Source organism: Miniopterus schreibersii (genome assembly GCF_964146895.1).
Source record: "Miniopterus schreibersii genome assembly, chromosome: 15".
Lineage (NCBI taxonomy): Eukaryota > Metazoa > Chordata > Mammalia > Chiroptera > Miniopteridae > Miniopterus > Miniopterus schreibersii.
In genome coordinates, this window is record NC_138115.1 from 40,339,643 (window position 1) to 40,359,117 (window position 19,475).

Here is a 19,475-nt window from a genome sequence, read left to right on the forward strand (position 1 = left end):
GTGTGCTCTTCCCGTAACTTTGTTCGGAAGGTTGGAGGGGAGGGGAGACGCCGCGGGCCCCTGGAGGGACCGAAAGCGACGAGGATCGGGAGGCCAGGCTGGAGAGCGAGTCCCCGAGCGGGCGCGGGGCTGGGCGCGCGGCTGGGAGGCGCCGCCGCGGCCGGGATGCGCCCCGCTTAGCGGGACTGCCGGGGGCGCCTGAAGGCCACCGCGCCAAGGACTCGCGGCCGCCCGCGCTCGCGCCCCGGCCCAGACGCCGCCAGCGCCCGAGCCGAGCGGGCGAGCGGAGCGGGGCGGCGGGGCGCGCGGGCGAAGGGCGGCGGGAGGGAGGGCGCCGGGAGGCGGCCCCTCCTCGGAGCCATGCGTGCCGCGGGCAGCTGAGCAGCCGCCGGGCGCCGCTGCCAAGTCTCCGCTCCGCTTTTGTCTTGCCCTCCAGCGAGTGGGAAGATGGAGATGGACGTTGAGGGAGTTTCTCCGCGCCCGGAGCCCATCCCCCGCTCCCAGGGGGCCGGCGGAGCCTGCCAGGCGCCGCCACAGCCGCCCCGGCCGCAGCCCCGGCCCCAGCCCCAGCCCCAGCCGCAGCCGCAGCCGCTGGCTCAGGATGAACTGCCCGGCGAGAGCGCAGGAGCCGAGGACAGCGACGACCCCGAGGCGACACCCGGCCCCGAGAAGGGAGAGAGCAAGGTAGGTCCCCGGTGCTGGCGCTGTGACACCTTTGGAACAAAACCGAGGAGCTCTCGCAGCGGCTGTCACTTTAAACCCGCCGCTTCCCCCACCCCTTCCCCTCGCGTGTGAGGTGGCGGGGCTGCGGCTGCGGGGAAGGCGTGAGGTTTCAGGGACCGACGGGCTGGACGGTGACTTTCCCAACTGCAAGGCGCGTGCCGAAGTCTGCCCGGTTTCCGCGTCGCGCGGCGTGTGCAGGGAAAGTCTCGGGGCGCGTGCGGCGCGGGGTGATGCCAGGGGAGCGCCCGCGCCCCGGGGGCGCAGTGCCCAGAGACCTTTGCTCCCCGCACAGCACGCCCGGGGCTTAGGCGGAAGATCTAGGTCAGGGGCGAGCGTGTCTTCAGGAGCTGCCAAGTGGCGCCCGAGGCCCCTGGGAGCGAGGTGCCGCCCACCCAGAGGTGCAACCATGGGAGCAAAGTTTGGCTCCTTCGTAGAATGGAGATCACTGCCCAGCCCGGCCGTAAACTCCAGGCCCCCTCCCGGGGAGGGCGGGGGCCGGCGCCTGGCGGCAGGTGAGCCTGTGTGTCCTTGCAGACCAGGGGACAGGGGTCTCCAGGTAACTGGATTCCAGTAAGAAATCGTGCACATGCCGTTCCCGGGCGCTGGTGCCTCTCCTGCTGAGAAAATTGTAAAGTAGATGAAATGCCATAGGAAAGAATGCCTTGGTAATATTGTTTCGAGTGTGTTTATCACAGCCTTGTGTCCAAGCCCAGTCTTCTTTCTTCACACACGCTTGGAGTTCAGTTCTGGGGAAGCTGCTGTCGACCGGCTGTGTCTGTACAAAGTGCACACATGTATTGTTAATACATTTTCAAACGTGCTGCCGCGATAGGGGAAAAGTTGGTTCAACACATCGGAATATTGGAAGCGAAGAAGGGTCAGTCGGTAGGCCTCCTCCCTTTTGCTCACGGAAGGAGGCGTGCAGGAGAATAGTCACTTCTCCCGGCTAGGAAAGGGTTGCAGGCCATGAAGTGCCCCTGGGAGGAGGTTGCCTGGGTCTCGGTTGGGCCTGTCCGAAGGTGCTAGTGGATTCAGCCAAGATCTGGGACATACCGGGGTCACGTTGAGCGTTGCTGTTCTGTATTTGGAGACAGGCTCACTTAACAAGTTGGCATCTGCAAATGTTCAAAATTGTTTTGTGTATTAAAACTGAGCTAAGGATTGAGATTGTTGTTTATCTACCAAAATCAATATTGTAATTTAAGTGGCAGTCTACCAAGAAACTGGAATTTCAGCACATTCCAGACCGGACCGGGGTGCCTGACAGACGCATACAAGATTTACATTGTAAAAGCTGTGATGAATTTTAATATTCTAATGCCCTCAGCTTTCCAGTCGCTCTTGATTTCATGAATATTTAATTCTGTCAGGACTGCATGTTTACTACTTTCAGGGACCGTCTGTGCCCAGTTTTAGGAAAGAGCCATAGCTGAGCATCATGCTGGCTGATTGGACCGTAAGTCTCTTGCAGAGGAGGTGTGGAGGGCAGTAAGCTATACGGGCCCTGCCGCCGTTTCCATCCTGTGGGTTCACGCGCCCTGAGCGTGAGAAATCCCCGCCATCAGCAAAGCCCCGCGCTTACTCGGTTCCCTCGGGTGCCCGAGCACACTGCCCGGTGTTGTGCCAGCTGAGGGCTGGAAGGCAGGGCGCTGCGGCCAGGAGCAGGTGAGGGACCCAGAGCCCGCTGGCCACAGCTCGCTAGTCGGCTGCTCAGGTCATTGAGCCTTCCCCTGCTGTGACTTGCCTCACGTTTGTTTGTCTGCCATTTCTTCAGGTGGAAACAAAATACTCGTTTTTCCCTCCAGGTGTTTGCCTTGAGGAACGGTCTCGCACCCTTCCCTTAGCCCAGAAATCAGCCGCGTTTCCCCCTCTGCTCGCCTCTGCTCCGCGCCTGCTGGCTCTTCTGAGAGTTTGAGGACGGCTGCCGTGTTCTAGACTTGAATAAGTCTTTTTGTTTTTGGTGGATACTAAGGCAGGTTCTACATTGATTTTCCTTGGCAATTCCTGATTTCATTAGCGGGGAGGCCTTTGGGTGTCTGACCAAATTGTTCTAACATGTAAATGGGAGACAACCTGGGATGAAGTGAGATGTGGTTTTACCAAGCGTTTGGGGTGAGGTTGGGAGATGATCACCTAGGATTTAAAAACAGTAACGTACAGATGTGATGTGTTGAACTGTTATGTTTTCTTTTCATTCATGAGAGTAATAAAATATGAGTTTTTGAATATGGTATTATTTATCTTGAATCTTCCCCAAGCAAGGGTACCCTACATAGGATGCCGATGGATATTAACACCCCTTCCCCCTGAAAGCGTCAGGGGAGTAGTAGCGTTTATTTATTTTTTTTCTGACTCTGGTTTGCGGCCATGATTTATTTTCTTATGAATTTATCCCAGTTGTCTTATTGGAAAATAAATCAGAGCTTAGAGCCCGATCGGCTTGTCTCCTGAATTGCAGGTACACGGTCATACATCTTCAGAAAGTCTCTGAAATAGGAGGAAAGGTTAGAAAACTGGATCAGTCAGGGGATTTTTTTACACCGGAGTTTCATGACGTGACTGGCGCTTTCTGTTCCTAGAATAACAATGCCCGATTCCTCTCCAGCAAGTACTCTTCAGAGAAACGTTAAAGCAACTACATGCTATGTCTGCTATGATTCCATGAATTGGAAAAGACCTGAAATCAGCCATTTATCCGTCCTCTGTGCTTTAAGGCAGGTTTGTATTAAACCCTTACGAAAAGCAGTCTCCCGTCCTTCCAGTGGCATCCAGAGTCAGTGTGGGAACCCCCTTTGGGGACCTAGTGAGATATTTCCTCACCCGTTATCTCGAACATCTTCCTCATATCTGAAGGGAGGCTCTCTAAACTGGACAAAACTCTTCCCTTCTAGTCTTACAGATGAAGATTAAAGGGTCACTGTCCTTGAAAAAAGAGACCTTCAAATCCTTGGAAGTCTTCTTGACCCTGAGTTTGATTACCCCCAAAACTTTCTTGCAGACTTTTCTGTGGGCCTTAAATATCTCATCCTTTTAGTGCCTCTTAAAACCCTTCTGAAATGCTTTGCTTGAGCTAAATAATCCTTAGGTGGGTAGTTCTGAAACTTTGTAAGGAAAACATGAAAAAAAGTTCCCTGTGCCGAGGACCAGCATCCCAGTACCTTACTGCGTCTACGGTACCAAGTTACTTACACAGATGTCTGAATTCTTCCCCTGATCTCAGATGAGTGATGTAACTGATTCTTTCTTATCTCTTTAGCTTCATTTGATTCATATATTTTTCCATTTTCTTTCTTTCTCTCCCCCCCACTCTTATTCTCACTGCCCCCCATATTTACCATGATGTTTTTATGTGTATTAAGTGTATGCTTATGGCCCAGATGTGAGGCGTTGTGGCCAAACTCTCTTTTTTGTTTATTGCTGAGCTCTCATTTAAACCTTGGTTTGCAAGTACATTGTTACTCTTATGGTTCTGGACTAGAGAGACTCTGGGCCGTTGCTGCCAGCGGCACTTGATTGTGAATGTGACTCCAGAGCCTCACCTCGGCGGCATTCCCTCGGTGACGCTGTCCTAAACTGTCAGTCCCACAGAGGACGCTGTAGGGAATCTTCCTCAGCCTGTCCGGGGCATTCATAAAAGCCTTTTATTGTGACAGAATTTTAGATTTATAGAAGAGTTGCAAAGTCAGACAGAGAGTTCCCATACGTCCTTTACGCCCCTTCCCTTAATGTTAGCATCCCGCTTAGTTATTATATGTATAGGACAATGAAGCCATTGCCATCGCTCCAGCACTGGTAGCTAAACTTGTCCAGTCAATTTTTGTTGAGCGAATGTGTAACATATTGATGTCGTCTGTTCTATCCTTCTAGGACTTAAGACTTTCTTTACACCTGAAAGGCCTTCTGAGAGGGTATTGAAGAGCCAAATTTAACTTCAGGGTAGCTCTCCCCCACCCTTTTTTCCTGGTGGGTGGACTCCGCTTGCGAGGAACAAAGGTGGAGGCCCAGGAACTCCGTCTCACACTGCAGCGAGCCCTATGAGGGCTGCAACTTTGGCAGAGCTCTTGAGCGCTGTTAACTTATGGGGAGCGATAGTTTTCTTTTTTATTTCATCCTGAAAAACATTCCTGCTCCAGGTAAGATAGGGTTTGTCAGTACGCAGAGGACAGCGAAGTCTCAGGTGGCAAGTAGAGGAGAAAAGGCAATTGATAAAATCAAGACAGTTCACTTTGAAGCCTAACCCCTTGGGTGTTTGTTCCTGGCATGAAAAATAGTGGAAGCCCTTTTGTTTTTGCATTGTGTTGGCTGGGATAACCCTGATTTCCAGCACAGCAGCAGAAACTTGCCCGCACCGGGTAGGAAGCCGTTGTGATTGAGAATGTTGGCTCTGATTAGGATTGAAATCAGAAAGATACCCCCTCCCCCCCGTTTGATCTTGGCTCTTTCGCTGGCTCTTACCCTCAGATAAGGATTTGATCTTTCTAAATCTCAGTTTTGTGGGTTGTTGTTTTTTTTCCTGTAAAATAGGAATAATTATAGTGCCTGCCACTTGTGGTTATTGTGCAGCTTGAATGAGATAAGACAAAGTCCTTGATTCTGTGCTTCATAGGTACTGATTGCTCAGCAACAGTGAGTAATAATAATTGTGATTAGTGTTATTACGGTTGGGGCCCAGGGTCATGAAAAGGACAGTGAGTTGGGGCTCCAAGTTCACCTAGAATTTTCAGTGCCCCAGGAGGTCGTGGGGCTGGAATGATACAAACACATTGTTCTACAATCAAACCAAATTGGTGCTCAATGACCCAATTTTGCCCTGCTGGCCTTGGGATGTTCCCATGTCTTTTCCTGGTGGGCAGGAGGTTAGGAAAGAGTTATCCTTTATTCAGACTTGTCAATAGACTGCTCCTCTCTCGGGAAAGCCAAGAGGACCGGGATGGAAGGCCCCTACATCCCGGCCCAGGCCCCAGGAGTACATGCAAGGCATTAATAAAGCCAATGGACTGACCTGCTTTTACACATCACATTTATGGATTCCCAGGAGGAGTGGGTGGCAACTTTTAACACTTAAAAAAACGATTGAGCTACAAAAAGGTTGTATCCTTTCAGGGCTCTTTGGTTGCAAGCAACAGAAACTGACTTCAATTTGAGCAAAAGAGTATCTTACTGTAAAGTAGTAAGGTAATCACAGAATCAAAGGATAAATGATACAACTGGTTATTAGGAAGCCAGGGAATCTAGAAGATCTAAGTCTTAGAAAGTGATGAATGGTCTCTCAAGCGCTCTGACAGAGGGATAAATTCCAGCCATTTTTTGCCTCATGTCACTTTGTTCAAGTGTCTGAGTCCATGGAGGGAATATCTAACTGGCCTTGCTTGGATCAGATAATCTGCTTCTTGGTCAGGGAAGGGTGGCCATTTAGGCACACACACAAAAATAAATCAATAAATTTTTCTGAATAAAGTAACCTTTCTTGAGAAAGAATAGGTTGTGGCCTTTACCCAACACTCCCCTCCAAACCCGATATCCCTGTCATGCATATCCCAGCCCGTCCCATCCCTTGACTTTACTGTCCTCACTTCTCTGTAGACCTCTGTGTGCTTATGCATTGGGCTCTGTGAACTGCTATGGGCACCCAGGCATCAAGATCGAGATTGTCTTCCCTTTGTCATGGGTGCAGCCTTGACAGAGTCAAAGTCAATTGTGAGAAAGACTCATTTTCTTAGACTAGGCTGTTGTCTCCACTTGTAATTTTTTTCAAAAGCAATCTTGAGCTTAGCCAGAAATGTAACTGGGGGCAGCAGGAGCAGTGCCTCTGCTAGCCTATTCTTTATAGGTGGGACCTCTTAACACATCTTTAAAGATAAAATGTTGGCCTGTCTAACAGGCATTAGAAGTAGCCAAGTGAAATGAGACTGGGGGACCCATGGAGACACTGGCCAGTGTCTCCCTTTTTTTTGGTTTGCTTCCCCAATAACCAAAGGCACAGGTTATGTCCCATTCCCAACGACTAGTGGCTGGGTCTGCCCTGTCCATCCATCCTTCCTTCCCAAGCTTTCACTTCCATCTCTTTCCTCTGGTTACATCCCCCTTTCCAGGCTAGACTCCCTATATTTTACAATCTATTTTCTTTCTTTTTTTTTTATCATATATTTAAACAATAGTTAAGCACAATTTAAAACATTTATCAAAATATTGAGAAGAACTATTGTTTAACAGTTATAGGTTTGCAAGTTAGTGGTGCATTTCTAACACTTTACATGTCTTCACGTAAATTTCTTTTTAAATTTTCAATTACAGTTTACATTCATTATTATTTTTATTAGTTCCAGGTGTACAGTGTAGTGGTTAGACAATCACATACTTTACAAAGTGGTCCCCCCCCAATATTTTAAGCCCCCATTTGACACCGTACATATTTAAAGCAATATTATTAACTATGTTTCCTGTGCTGTACTTTACATCTCCCTGACTATTTTTCGAGTATATATTTGTAATTCTTAATCCCTTCACCTTTTTCACCCAGCCCTCTAAGCGCCCTCCACTCTGGCAAACATCAGTCTGTTTCTGTATCTATGAGTCTCTTTCCATTTTGTTTATTTTGTTCTTTAGATTCCCCATGTAAGTGAAATCATATGGCATTACAATCTATATTCTTTTTAAAGTAAGATTTACTGGCATATAATTTATAGACAGTAAAATTCACCTTTTTTAAGTATAAGTTTAATGAGTTTTAACAAATGTATATATATACCTGTGTAACTACCACCCCAAACAGGATGTAGAATGTTTCCGTCACCTCCACAGAGTTCCTTGTGTCTGTCTGCAGACAGTCCCCTCCCCCCACCCAGCCTGTTACAGAATTCCATATAAATGGAGTAAAAAAGTATATAGTCTTTTGTATCTGACTTCTTTAACTTAACACATGTATTTAATATTCACTCATTTTGGTGTCTCAGTAGTTCCTCCATCTAACTGAGTACAGTCGCTTTGTATGGATGTACCACACATATTTATCCATTTATCTGTTGATGGACATTTGGGTTGTTTACTGATTTTTGGCTTTTATGAATAAAGATCCTATAGACTTTCTTGTATGTGGATATACATTTAATTTCTCTTGGGTGAATTCCTAGGAATGGGACTGCCGAGTTGTATGATAAGTTTAACTTTATAAGAAGCTGTCAATTTACTTTCAAAACCAGCTGTTCAAAATACACCTATCATGCATCTCTACCATCAGTGCCTGAGTCATTGCCAACACTTGGTATTGTCAGTATTTTTAATTTTAGTTATTCTAGCAGGTATGAAATGTTATCTCATTGTGGCTTTAATTTATATTAACTCATGATGTTGAACTCCTTTTCATGTGCCTGCTTTCCATCTGTGTGTTTCTTTGGTGAAATGTCTGTTCAAATCTTTGGCCCATTCTTTTTTTAAACGAAATTGGGTTGTTTGTATTCTTATGATGCAGTCCATTAATTTCATAGGTTTAGGTTTCAGAAACCCTGGTGGAAGCTTGAGAAGATTACAAAGCAAGGGACATTTTGAGTTTCCTTTCTTTGGGGCCTATTGATGAACTAACATTTTTGGAGCACTTATCGTGTGCCAGTCATGGAGCAGGGTAGAGTCACACTGAGTGATCTCATTTTATGCTCCACAGTAATCCTTGGAAATAACTGTTATTAGCCCTGAAGTGACACAGCTAGTATATGGCAGAGGAAGGATTTTCATTTACGTCTGCAGTACTCTTACTCCTTTCACTTCATCAGGTGTGACTCAAGACCTGTTCTCCACAATTTACTGGTTTGTATCCCAGCCTGAACTGCTTGCACTGCTCTGGGTGTTTAAAAAGCAGCCCTCAGGTGAAATAACACTGCTGGCAGTGACATGCAAATCAGGACATTGAGCTTAAGGCACAGGAGTGATAAGTGGTGGTGGAAAGAGACTTGACTTTGGGTGGCGAGCACACACTGCAGTGTGCAGATGATGGGTTATAGAATTGTGCACTGAAACCTGTATGGTTTTATTAACCGATGTCACCTCAATAAACTCAATTAAAGAAAGAAATTTGTTATTAAAAAAAATAAGGCAGACCTGTTAAAATTGGAGGGAGGGGAAGAGCTCCCAGTTTTATTTCAGTCCTGAAAAAAATTCTATCCACTTCATAAGGTAGAAGAGGGAGACTTTTCCAGAGAAGTAGAAGGTTTGACGTGTTTGTTTACATTTCAGTCCCTAAGGGTGTCCATCTCCCTCTGCTAAATTGCAGTGCTCAGGTTACCCAGAGGACCAGGGTGGGGCTTATCCCTGGGAATAACATCTCAGTGCAAACTCCAGTGGTTTTTTTCCCCCTACAGGCTGTGAGGACCTTGGGCAAACCATGTGAACACTGTGGTTTGGTTTTCTGATCAGTAACGACAGTGGAAATCATACCTGACCTTTATGGAGATTGAATTACTAGTAGGGTCTCCAACTTGTTCAGTTCCAGGAAACCCTGGGTCCCAGGTAAATGGGGACAGTTGGTCGCCCTAATTACAAGGTACGTGTACAGTATCTGGACCATGACAGACTCTCAGGATTTGAGAGCTGTCACTGTTGAAAGTGCTCTGGGGCATTTGATCCTTGAGTCTGAAAATGACTCATAGCATTTCAGAACTAATGAGCCCCTGTGAATGATTCCAGGTTCTCCAAATTGACTTAAAAAATAGTTCAAAGCAAGGCTCTGGAGTTGAATTGGACAAATGGCATTACTTTTCTGAATAAGTGACTGTAGAACTTTCCAAGGTAGCACCCCAGGGCCTCCAACCATGAAGTAAGTGTGCTTTAGACGGCTAGCTCAGTGTCCCTGGCGGGAGAAGAGAAGGCACTTTGGGGGAGTGCCTGCACTGGCAGGACAAAAATCGCTTCAGTAAATAATCTTTTGAAAATTGCATAGTTGGTAGGGTCACTGTTTTCCATGGGGCCCTCAGTTGGAAAGAAACTGTTCTTGTAGAGAAGGTAATGGGACCTGGGTGGTGTGACTTTGAATCCTGGCTCTGACCTGTCTAACCGAAGCCTTGGATGAGTCACATTTTCTTTGAGCCTCAGGGTTGTCAACTGTTCAATGGGGATAATATTTTTACCTTTCTAGGAACTGTCTAGACAGGAAACTCAAATTCAGTAGCACATGGGCAAAGCCTTTTGTAAAACCATATACAAGTCTGAGTGAGTGTGTGTGTGTGTGCGTGTCTGGTTTTGTTGAAGAAATGAGTTTTCTCCCATGTTTTTCTTTATCCTTTTAAAGAAAATGAGCGAAAGTATCTCAATAGACTTAAAAGTGGTCCTTACCTCACCAGTTGATCCTGACAGCTTGCTCTCCAGCCCTCTTCCTTGCTTGCTCTTTGGGTGACCATAATACTGGTCTTTTTTTGTTTGTTTTTTAAGTTTTTGGAGCTCACCCTGCCCAGAGTCTTTGCCTCATCCATTCCCGTTGCCTGTAATGCTCTCCCCCTTCCCTCTTTGCGTCTGTCTCACCCAGTTAATTCCTGCTCAGCCTTGAAAATTCAGTTCCATACCTCAAGGACGCTTTTCCTTACTTGGCCCTTTCCCTGCCTACCCCGTAAGTTAGGCCTCTGCCGATGGAGTATCTTACATTCCTAATTGTGTTATTAGCTGTTTAATGGAAGCCATGGGATAGGGCCTGGGTCTGCCTTTTCACAGCTAACTTCCAAACCTAACGTAGTACATGTCGTAGACCTTCACATGTATCTTTCACTAATAAATTTTGGTATGAAAACTCATTTGACTCTTTTACCCTGTCCCTGCTTTGTGGCCCAGGATGGCCCATGACCTTATGTATCTCACATACTAGTGGGAGAGACAGATACTAAACAAGTAAACAGCTTAATAAATAAATAACTAAATAAATAACTAAATAAATAATCTGATTCCAGTACCCCTTGGTTGTGTCTGGCTGCAGTCCTATCTTTAAAATCCCTTCCTAACTATATTTATATGAGAGCATTAATTGAGAGCAGTAAAAAATAAAAAACCAGAATTCAGTCTATTTTCTAGACTTGCCGTCTATCTCATGGCCTTGAACCCGGCCGCCTCCACTTCCCCCTCCATCATCTGCAGAGCTGAAGTTCTCCTACCATATTGGCAGTGAGAAATCACAGCACATGTGCACCAACTCAAACGCCGCTAATTAATCACAGCGCTTCCCAGGGAGTTAGCCTTAGCTTGGGAAGCAGGCCTTCATCAACAGTCGGATGGCCTGCAAGATGAAACTGGCCCTGCCCTTGCTCTGGGCACACAGCTTTCCTGGCAGTGCCTTCTCCCTCGCCTGCACTAGACATTCAGTCCTCAGCACCCCCCCTCGGTTTCGAGACCTGTGCTATCCAATATGGTAGTCAGTGGACACATGTGGTTATTTAAATTTAAATGTCATTAAAATGAAATGAAATTAAGAACTCAGTTCTTCCTTTGAACCAGCCATGCTTCAAATACTCAAAAGCCCTAAGTTTAATGGCTACCATGTTGGGCAGTGCAGGAATAGAACATTCCTATCACTGAGGAAAGTTCTGCTGAACAGCAGTGTTACAGACTGTGATGTCACCTCTCCTGCCGCCCCAGCCATTGCTGATTGAAATCTCTGCGAGATGCTCTGAAACTAACCCTTTGACAGGCATGGAGATTTTACAACTTCCTGGGGTTTGCTTTAGGTTCTTGGTGAATTACTTACAAATTGTTTTTGAACGACCTATGTTGTTGTTGTTGTGTGTGTGTGTGTGTGTGTGTGTGTGTGTGGTGGGGGGAGGGGTTGCTTAGAGCAAGCTCTCATTCAAAAACCCTGGCTAGTAGAGTTGCTATTTTCCCTTAGGTGCTCCACTGAATCTTGGTATTTGTGTTTGGCCATTCTAGAAAATGGTCTCTGGGAAAGTGGTTCGGGAGATGGCCTTCCTGTTACCCTAGTTCAGGGCCTTTATTAGTGAGCAGTTGAACCACTGGCTGAAGGACCATTGACTCCTCCTCTTTGCCATTTACTAATGATTGTCTTCTCATCGTGGGCACTTCACACCATGATGGCACTTGTCAGAGTACACAGGCAGAGAACTCTTACCCAGGGCGCAAATCTAATACCATCACAGAGCCCCTGTGTTTGCAACAATAACACAGGACTGATTTTCAAACTATATAGTAATGGATAGCCCTGGCCTGTGTGTGGCTTGGTTGGTTGGAGCATTGTCCCTTGCACCGAAAGGTTGCTGAAAGGTTGCCGGTTCGATTCCCAGTCAGGGCACATTCCCAGGTTGCAGGTTCGACCCCCATTCAGGAGCATGCAGGAGGCAAACTATTGATGTTCTCTCTTCCTCTCTCCCTCTAAAAAAATAAAATAAAATTAATAAAATCATATTTAAAACAAAGTTATATAACTGATAAAGAGTACTAAAGTTACAAAGTTCTATTCTTAAGGTTTCCTATTCTTATATCCCACTCAATACATTTCCAAGTTCATTTTCGTTACTATTGGTTTCACATCTGGATAAATAAGAAAAAGCGAGGATGTGGGAACAAAAAGCCTGATCATGAAAACTACCTTTTAGCCCCTCGTATATTTCTTTTTTACTTATGAGTGGGAAAAGTGATCTTTTTTAAGATTGGAGGAAGAACTCGGGAGGTAGTCCTGAAAGGGTCTAACGCGGGATTTGCTGTGCCTTTGTCTAGCACTTTACAGGAGTGTCAGCAGGGAAAGAGATGGGAAAATGGCCCCAGGGTGGGTTTGGCAAATTTCTGCCCTGTTAGCTGGGATGAAAATTTGAATGGCACCTTGAAGTGATTTAAAACCCCTTAATTTACACATCCAGTTAGCTGGAAGGCCCCTAGGCATTGCATTCTGAATGTACGCAGCAATGCCTGGGGAAGATGAGAGTGAAAGACGGGAGCGCTCTTTCCTCCGTCCCAGCCCTGCAGATAATCTGGACCGGGGGGGGGGGGGGGGGGGGGGGGGAGTCCAGGTACCAGAGGACAGTAACCAGGAGAGAAACAGGCATACGGCCAAGCCAATAATAATGACACTTTTTTGGGTATTTTTCATGCACTGTTTAAATACATATTAAGCACACAGAGGTACATTTGCCAAAAGTTAGAATTGTAGCCAAGGCAACCACAGTTGCCCATTAGTCATTACCTTTTTGTTTCTCTATGTCTGAGCTAAGGACGTGAAGCTGAAGCTCATTTCTGAGCCTTGGGCCTCAGGGAGGGTTCACTTTTCACCCCTGGGATGTTGAGGGTGAAAAGATGGAGCTGTGGTGGTTGTGATGTCAACAGCTTCAAGCAACTGGAAACCTAGGAAGGTGCATATACAAGGAGCAAGAGTCAAGGAAAATCAAATAACTCTTGGGCATCTCTTTGCCTCGGCCATTGGGTCTTCCCATCCTCACTAGTTAGAAATGTGTGTGTGTTACTCATCTGCCGATGTAACAAAGGCACTTGGCTCAAGGTCATGCGAGCTCAGAGTCACAGCCGACATGCCGGACGGTCACTTGTCCATTTTTTCTTCTACTTTCAGCTTTCAGGCAACTTTGGGATTCAAAGGAAGCTCCTCATTTATGGCACAGCCCCTGAATTCTGCAGGGATTTGGTATCTGGGGCAATGTCAACGTGTCAGATGTTGCTTTGCTGGTGTGTATCCCTCTAGTGAAGGAAGTCGAGGTAGAGAATAAAGGAAATCCTCCAGGGAAAAGCAGTATTGAAGACCTAACATTTTACTGCTTCTGTGATGTTGAAAATATACGTGAAGCCTTCGTTATTTTGATGCATCAGTTTAATGATGGCCTACAGCTGAGAGTTGCATCTCTGAGGCTATCAAATGTAGAGCTACAACAATAAAGTAACGCCGCCTACTTCATTCCATGATTCAGTTTTATTTTTCCCTTTTTTTGTGTCAGTTGTATTACAGCTATCTTCAAGAAATCGAATGTACTGTAAAGGGTTAATTTCATGCTGGGTTAAGTACTAAGGCCTGACTTTCGGGGCTACACTGGGTGTCTGTTTAGTGCCAACTGGGTACAGCAGAGTCCTACAGAAGTGCTGTTCCAGCTGAGGGTCATATCGCTCTCTGAAAAATTGCCTGGCTTTCTGCTGATGAGTCATCAGAAAAATGAGCATGGTAATTGAATTGGGGATTTAAAAGGATCACAGGAAAACAACTGCATTCAACTGTTGGCTCTGTCGTAAGAAATTCTGTTGCTGTGCAATATGTAAGGCAATAATCTGTTGCAGTGGTCTCCTCAGCAAGTGCAGGCTACTTAGTTTTTTTTCGCCCTGATCAGTAACAAGAGGCTGTCCGTCGCTGCTGCGGAATCAAAGCGGGGCTTGAAAATGCCGAGTTGAGAAGTGTGTCTCACTGTGGATGCCTGGGATGCCTTCCACATGTTGATTAGATCCCGGGAAGGAAATCTGGGTACGGCAGGGCGAGATGACAATCAGAGGAACTGGCACAGAGGAATTTTCGGAGGAAAGGATTGATCTCCTTTCCAGCGTGGCAGTGACAGGTGTGACAGGACACGTAGCCACTTCATCTTGGAAGGGACCAGATTTTGCTTCCAGTTGTATGAAGAGTTGGTTTGCATGGGTTGAATGAGTAACCATCTTTTGGCAAATTAAAGGTCTACCTCTTCTCTAGAGCAGTGTTTCTCAGCTGGGGCAATTTTGTCCCCCCACCACCACTGGGGACATTCAGTAATATCTGCAGACATTTTTGGTTGTCAGCCAGGGGTGAGGTCTCCTGGCATCTAGTGGGAAGAGGCCACCGGTGCTGCATATCTTACAGTGAACGAGACAGCCTCCTACAGCAATGAATCACCAGGCCCTAAACGTCGGCAGAGCCAAGGTTGAGAAACCTGATCTAGAGAATGTTCTAGATCTGTGGGGTCTTGACTTTGCATATACTTTATGAGGATAATATTTTGAGGGGAAGTTTTAAGCAGAAAATGTGTAAGGCTTTTTCTTGTTACGGAGTTGTCAGGACCCTCAAATCTGTGAATTCATCCTTTTGCCAGATCTCATTTGCAAAGATGAGTCTGAGAAGAAAGTTCTTTACACCAAAAATTCTGAGCATTGTCTTTACTTTTCACAAAACCGAAGCTCACTGAGACTCTTTCTGTTGCCTTGAAAGTGGAAGATGGGAATTCTCCTCCCTAAACATAATTTTCTTAGACTATAACAAAGATTTTCTCTCTCAGTGCCAAAATATATATGCTTCGTGTTTCCAAACCAGTGAACTCAAATCCTATAGCTGTTATACTCTTATTAAATTTCGCTACAAGCATGTTCTTATCTTGTACAATATGGATTAATCCATGCTCATGACTTTTCAAATCAAGAAAAACATTGTTTCCCAAGTAGTTTACACATTTTCCTTTTAAAAAGACAATATAAGGCTAAGAATATTTAGCCCTGTAAAATATAAGTGACAACTAAATGAATCATGTTGGAGAAGAGATGGCTACTTAAACTTACCCAATTGGTTTTAAAACTGTTAAACAAGGGTCTGAGCAATCCATAGTCTTTTTTTTTTTTTTTTTTTTTTTAATATGGACATACTTGGTTAAGAAGGAAAATTCTGTTGATTCCACTCCAAATCTTAAAAGATTTCATCTTACCAAATTTGTTCTTTTAACTTTATTCATACAGGAAATTAACTCTCAGCCTGCGTGAGATGGCCAGGGAAATGGCCCACGTCAGTTTACACATTCTGAGCCCCAAACGACAAGTGCAATAGTTTATTTCAGGGGTTGGCAAACTTTTAATGCAAAGGGCCAGATAGTAAATATTTCAGTTTTGTGAGCCATACGGCTTCTGTCTCCACTACGCAGCTTTGCTGTTGCAGTGGGAAAGCAGTTATAGACAATCCACCGATGAGTGGATGTGGTTGATTTCCAGTAAAATTTTCTTGATAAAAACAGGCATTGGTCCCACTTGGGCCCTTGGACCCTCGTGTCTCCACCTCTGCTTAGTTTTAAGAACCCAGGCAGCTTTATCATGGGCAAATGCATCATTCCTGTTGTGCTTTTTGCAATGATGAGGATTACTTATGGAACCCCAATGTGATCATCAAAGACTCTAGGGTGGGAATGACGTCAGGATGCACTTAAGTGTTGGTCTGCACACCATCAGCATTGCAGCAGTTGCCCTGGCCGGTGGCTCAGTTGCTTGGAGCACCGTCCCGTACACCAAAAGGTTGCAGGTTCGATTCCCAGTCAGGGCACATGCGGGAGGCAACCAATCGATGTTTCTGTCTCTCCCTTCCTCTCTCTCTAAAATCAATAAAATAAAAACCCACATATCCTTGGGTGATAATTAAAAAACACACAAAACAGGCAAAAAGGAACACCGCTCCCCCCCCCACCAATTGATTTTGTTAAAAAGTGAAGCAGTATTCATGGAAATTATCTAATAAGATCTGTTAGCTTATTATAAACATACCATGTCATTTTTAATATTTGCTAGATTTCGGAATTGGTGAAGAATCGAGTTGGGGGAAAAAAGAAATGGGTCATTTCAGATGCAAGTTTCCTGCAGACGAGCTGCGCTGGGGACGGCTGGGCGGAGCAGTGGCTCCGACTCAACAGTCCTCAGCCGTGGCTCGGCTCTGACCTTGGAGTGGGTGGGGACGTGTGGCACTGTCGTGCTCAGCTGTATCCTGGGACTTCCTGATGGAGTTTTCTGATGGGGGCTCTGTTATTAGGCCCTGTCAGTGTGTCAGCTAATATAACGTAAGAGCGAGCGATGGTTCGTGCCAACTGTAAAGAGAGAAATGAGCCCCCAGGAGTTCCTTGCTCTCTGTTCCTCAGTAATCACGCCACTGTGATCAAACACTGTGACACTTCCAACAAGCCAGACAGTCGCATCGTGGAGGCAACGAGAGGTGTTTCCCCCACCTCTTAAGTGCCCTCAGTCAAGAAAGGTAAAACTGATGTAGTTTTGTGCGAGGTTCTCAATCATGGGATGGGAGAGGCTCAGCGTGCCATGGGACACGCGAGCATAAAATTGCCCTGAAGTCTTCATTTTATGTGAAATGTGAGGCTCTCAAGAAATAGTCTCTGATAACCTGAGTGAAATATTCGCTATGTTCCTATGTTCAATTAGCCATGCTTGCTTCAATTCTACCAGTCAGCACACATACACAGACACACACACACACAGCACACAAAGATAGCAACGTTAAAATTTGCTTTTCACATGATCCAGTGACAAGTTCATGAGTAAAACCTTTCCTGTCTAATTAACAAGAGCCTGTTATACATAAAGAGCTAATTTCATCATAGACTCAGTTGAGGAAAACCCAATATAATACTTACATGATGTCTGATGCAGTCCAGTCTCCTGTTTCCAGGAAGCATTAGAAAGAATTAAAAATAGACAAAGCTTTTCATCCTCAGGTAGAGCTGGCTTTCTCTTCTTTCCCATTTGCTTCCCTTCTATGCCCGTATATAAGTGATATAGTTAAATAAATACACAAAACAAGGTAGCAAATTAATTATCTACTGCTATGCAACAAATTACCCCCAAATTTAGCAATTTAAAAAACAGGAAACATTTATCATGTCACAGAGTTTTTGTAGGTCAGGGATTCAAACAGCGTATGTGGGTGGTTCTAGATCAGGGTGTCTCATGAAGTTGAAGCACACAGATGTCAGCTAGGGCTGCAGTGATCTGAAGGCTGGACTGGGGCCGGATGATCAGCTTCTCCTGTGACCCGGTCACGTGGCTGGTTAGCGCTGGGTGTTGGTAAGAGGTCTGAGTTCCTTGCCATTTGAATCTCTCCTTACAACGTGGCAGCTGGTTTCTCACAGAACAAGTAATCCAAGGGGAAGGAAGGTGGGAGCCACACTGTCTTTATGACTTAGCCTGGGAAGTCACACTCAGTTGTGTTTGCAGTACCCTATTGGTTACACAGGTCGGTCCTCTTCGCTGTGGCAGGAGACATCACGGGTGTGAATACCAAGAGGTGAGAATCTTGGAGGTGGGCTTCTATAGCCAGTTGCTTGAAAAGATTCTTCAAATTAGTACCTGCCCTTAGTTTTTATTTGCATGGAGGTAGAAATACCCTCAAACATCCTTTCTAAACCTGTGGAGGCCGTCACTAAGGTAGGCTTTTCATATACACAGAGATGTGAAACTTAGCATATACCTGATGGGTTCAGATTTTTATTTTTCATTTTCTTTTAAAATATGTCTTTATTGATTTCAGAGAGAGGAAGGGAGAGGGAGAGAGAGAGATAGAAACATCATTGATGAGAGTCATCATTGACTGGCTGCCTCCTGCACCGCCCCCCCCCCCCCCCCCGGGATCGAGCCCACAACCGGGCATGTGCCCTGACCGGGAATCGAACTGCGATCTCCTGGGTCATAGCTTGATGCTCAACCACTGAGCCATGCCAGCTGGGATTTAAAAATTTTTTTTTGCTTTTAATACCTTTCAGTTGCTCTCTCTGGATGTTGTAGTAGATGCTACAATTTTGTGGCAGTGGTTCAATTTAAAAAATTCTCCTAAAGGGTTCCACCTCCATGTATCTTGCTTTTCTTTTCATCTCTTGCTTACATATCCCAACTGGTCTTCCCGACTCAAATCTTTCACGTAACTTTCCTCTACAGAATCGGTATTAGTTAGGAGACGCTGAACTGCTGTTAAAAGAAAAAAAAGACCTAAAGATATATAATGTCTCAAACACAATGAAACTAGTTCTCACTCGTGAGAGTCCAAGATCTACGTTTCCAGCCCAGCGGTGGGTTTCCTTCACGCACCGGGGCAGGGATCTCTCCTCCCCTCTGCGCCTGCCATCCCTGGTGGCCAAATTATCACTTGCAGTTCGAGGAAGGGGAAATGGCAACACCACCTGTATTCTGTCAGACAGAGCTTGTCACAGGCGTTGACGAGTCCAGGGTGGCTAAGAAATGGGATCTCTTGTGGGGCAGCTGCTTCCCAGATACAAGTTTATTCTCTTGAAGGAGTGGGGGGTGTTGGGGATCAAAATGGATTTTGATAAAGAAGCAATTGTCTGTGCTTGAGATTTCATACTGCAGAGCTGGGCCTGCCTGGGAGCAGTGACATTTTCTGAGAACTGAAATTATGCATTATGTGAAATTTTGTGACAAAGGTTAATATTACTTCACTTTATAAGTAAAATTTAAAATGATGTGAGCCAATTCTCATAGTAAAATTTCTAACAAGAGTCGCACAATTTCACACTTGGTGGTCAAATGCATTGTAAACTGTTTATACTGTTGTTGAATGGGGGGCACCACTTGGCACTGATAAACATAAATGCCCCCCATTCTTTTTCAGGTTTACTCTAGAATAATGTGAGGTCTTCAAGGTACCAGCCCTTTCATAGGAAGCCACCAGCCTCCTTTACAGAAAGTGTTCTTGGACCTGATAGTCATGGCTCTGCTCCTAGGAGTCCTCTGACTTGCTTATCTAAACTGCCTCTTTTGACCCCAAGGTTAAATGGTCAGTATCTAGCAGACGTGCTTCTGTCCACTGTTGTTGACACTGCTTTCTAATTGTCATTGTAATCATCAGCACCACCACTTACCCAGCACTTACTGGGGCCAAACAGTGACCTAAGCGTTTTGCTTATCTCTTATCTCATTTAATAATACTCACAAAACCTTTAAAGTAAGAATATTACCCTCATTTGATCATTAAACTAAATGAGTTCCAGAGACTAAGACGTAGTTAATGGTGGAACTGAGATTTAAATATACTCTAT

General features: G+C 45.5%; 1 protein-coding gene across 1 annotated transcript in view; it reads left to right on the forward strand.

Annotated features, from left to right (window-relative positions):
• The window catches only part of LOC308568158 (uncharacterized protein), a 72,206-nt gene that overhangs the window by 163 nt on the left and 52,568 nt on the right, over positions 1-19,475 (forward strand). The window contains exon 2 of the mRNA XM_081160707.1: positions 437-684. Within this exon, the coding sequence (XP_081016833.1) occupies positions 602-684 (83 nt within the window). The 5' untranslated portion in view covers positions 437-601. The remainder of the gene's footprint in view (positions 1-436; positions 685-19,475) is intronic.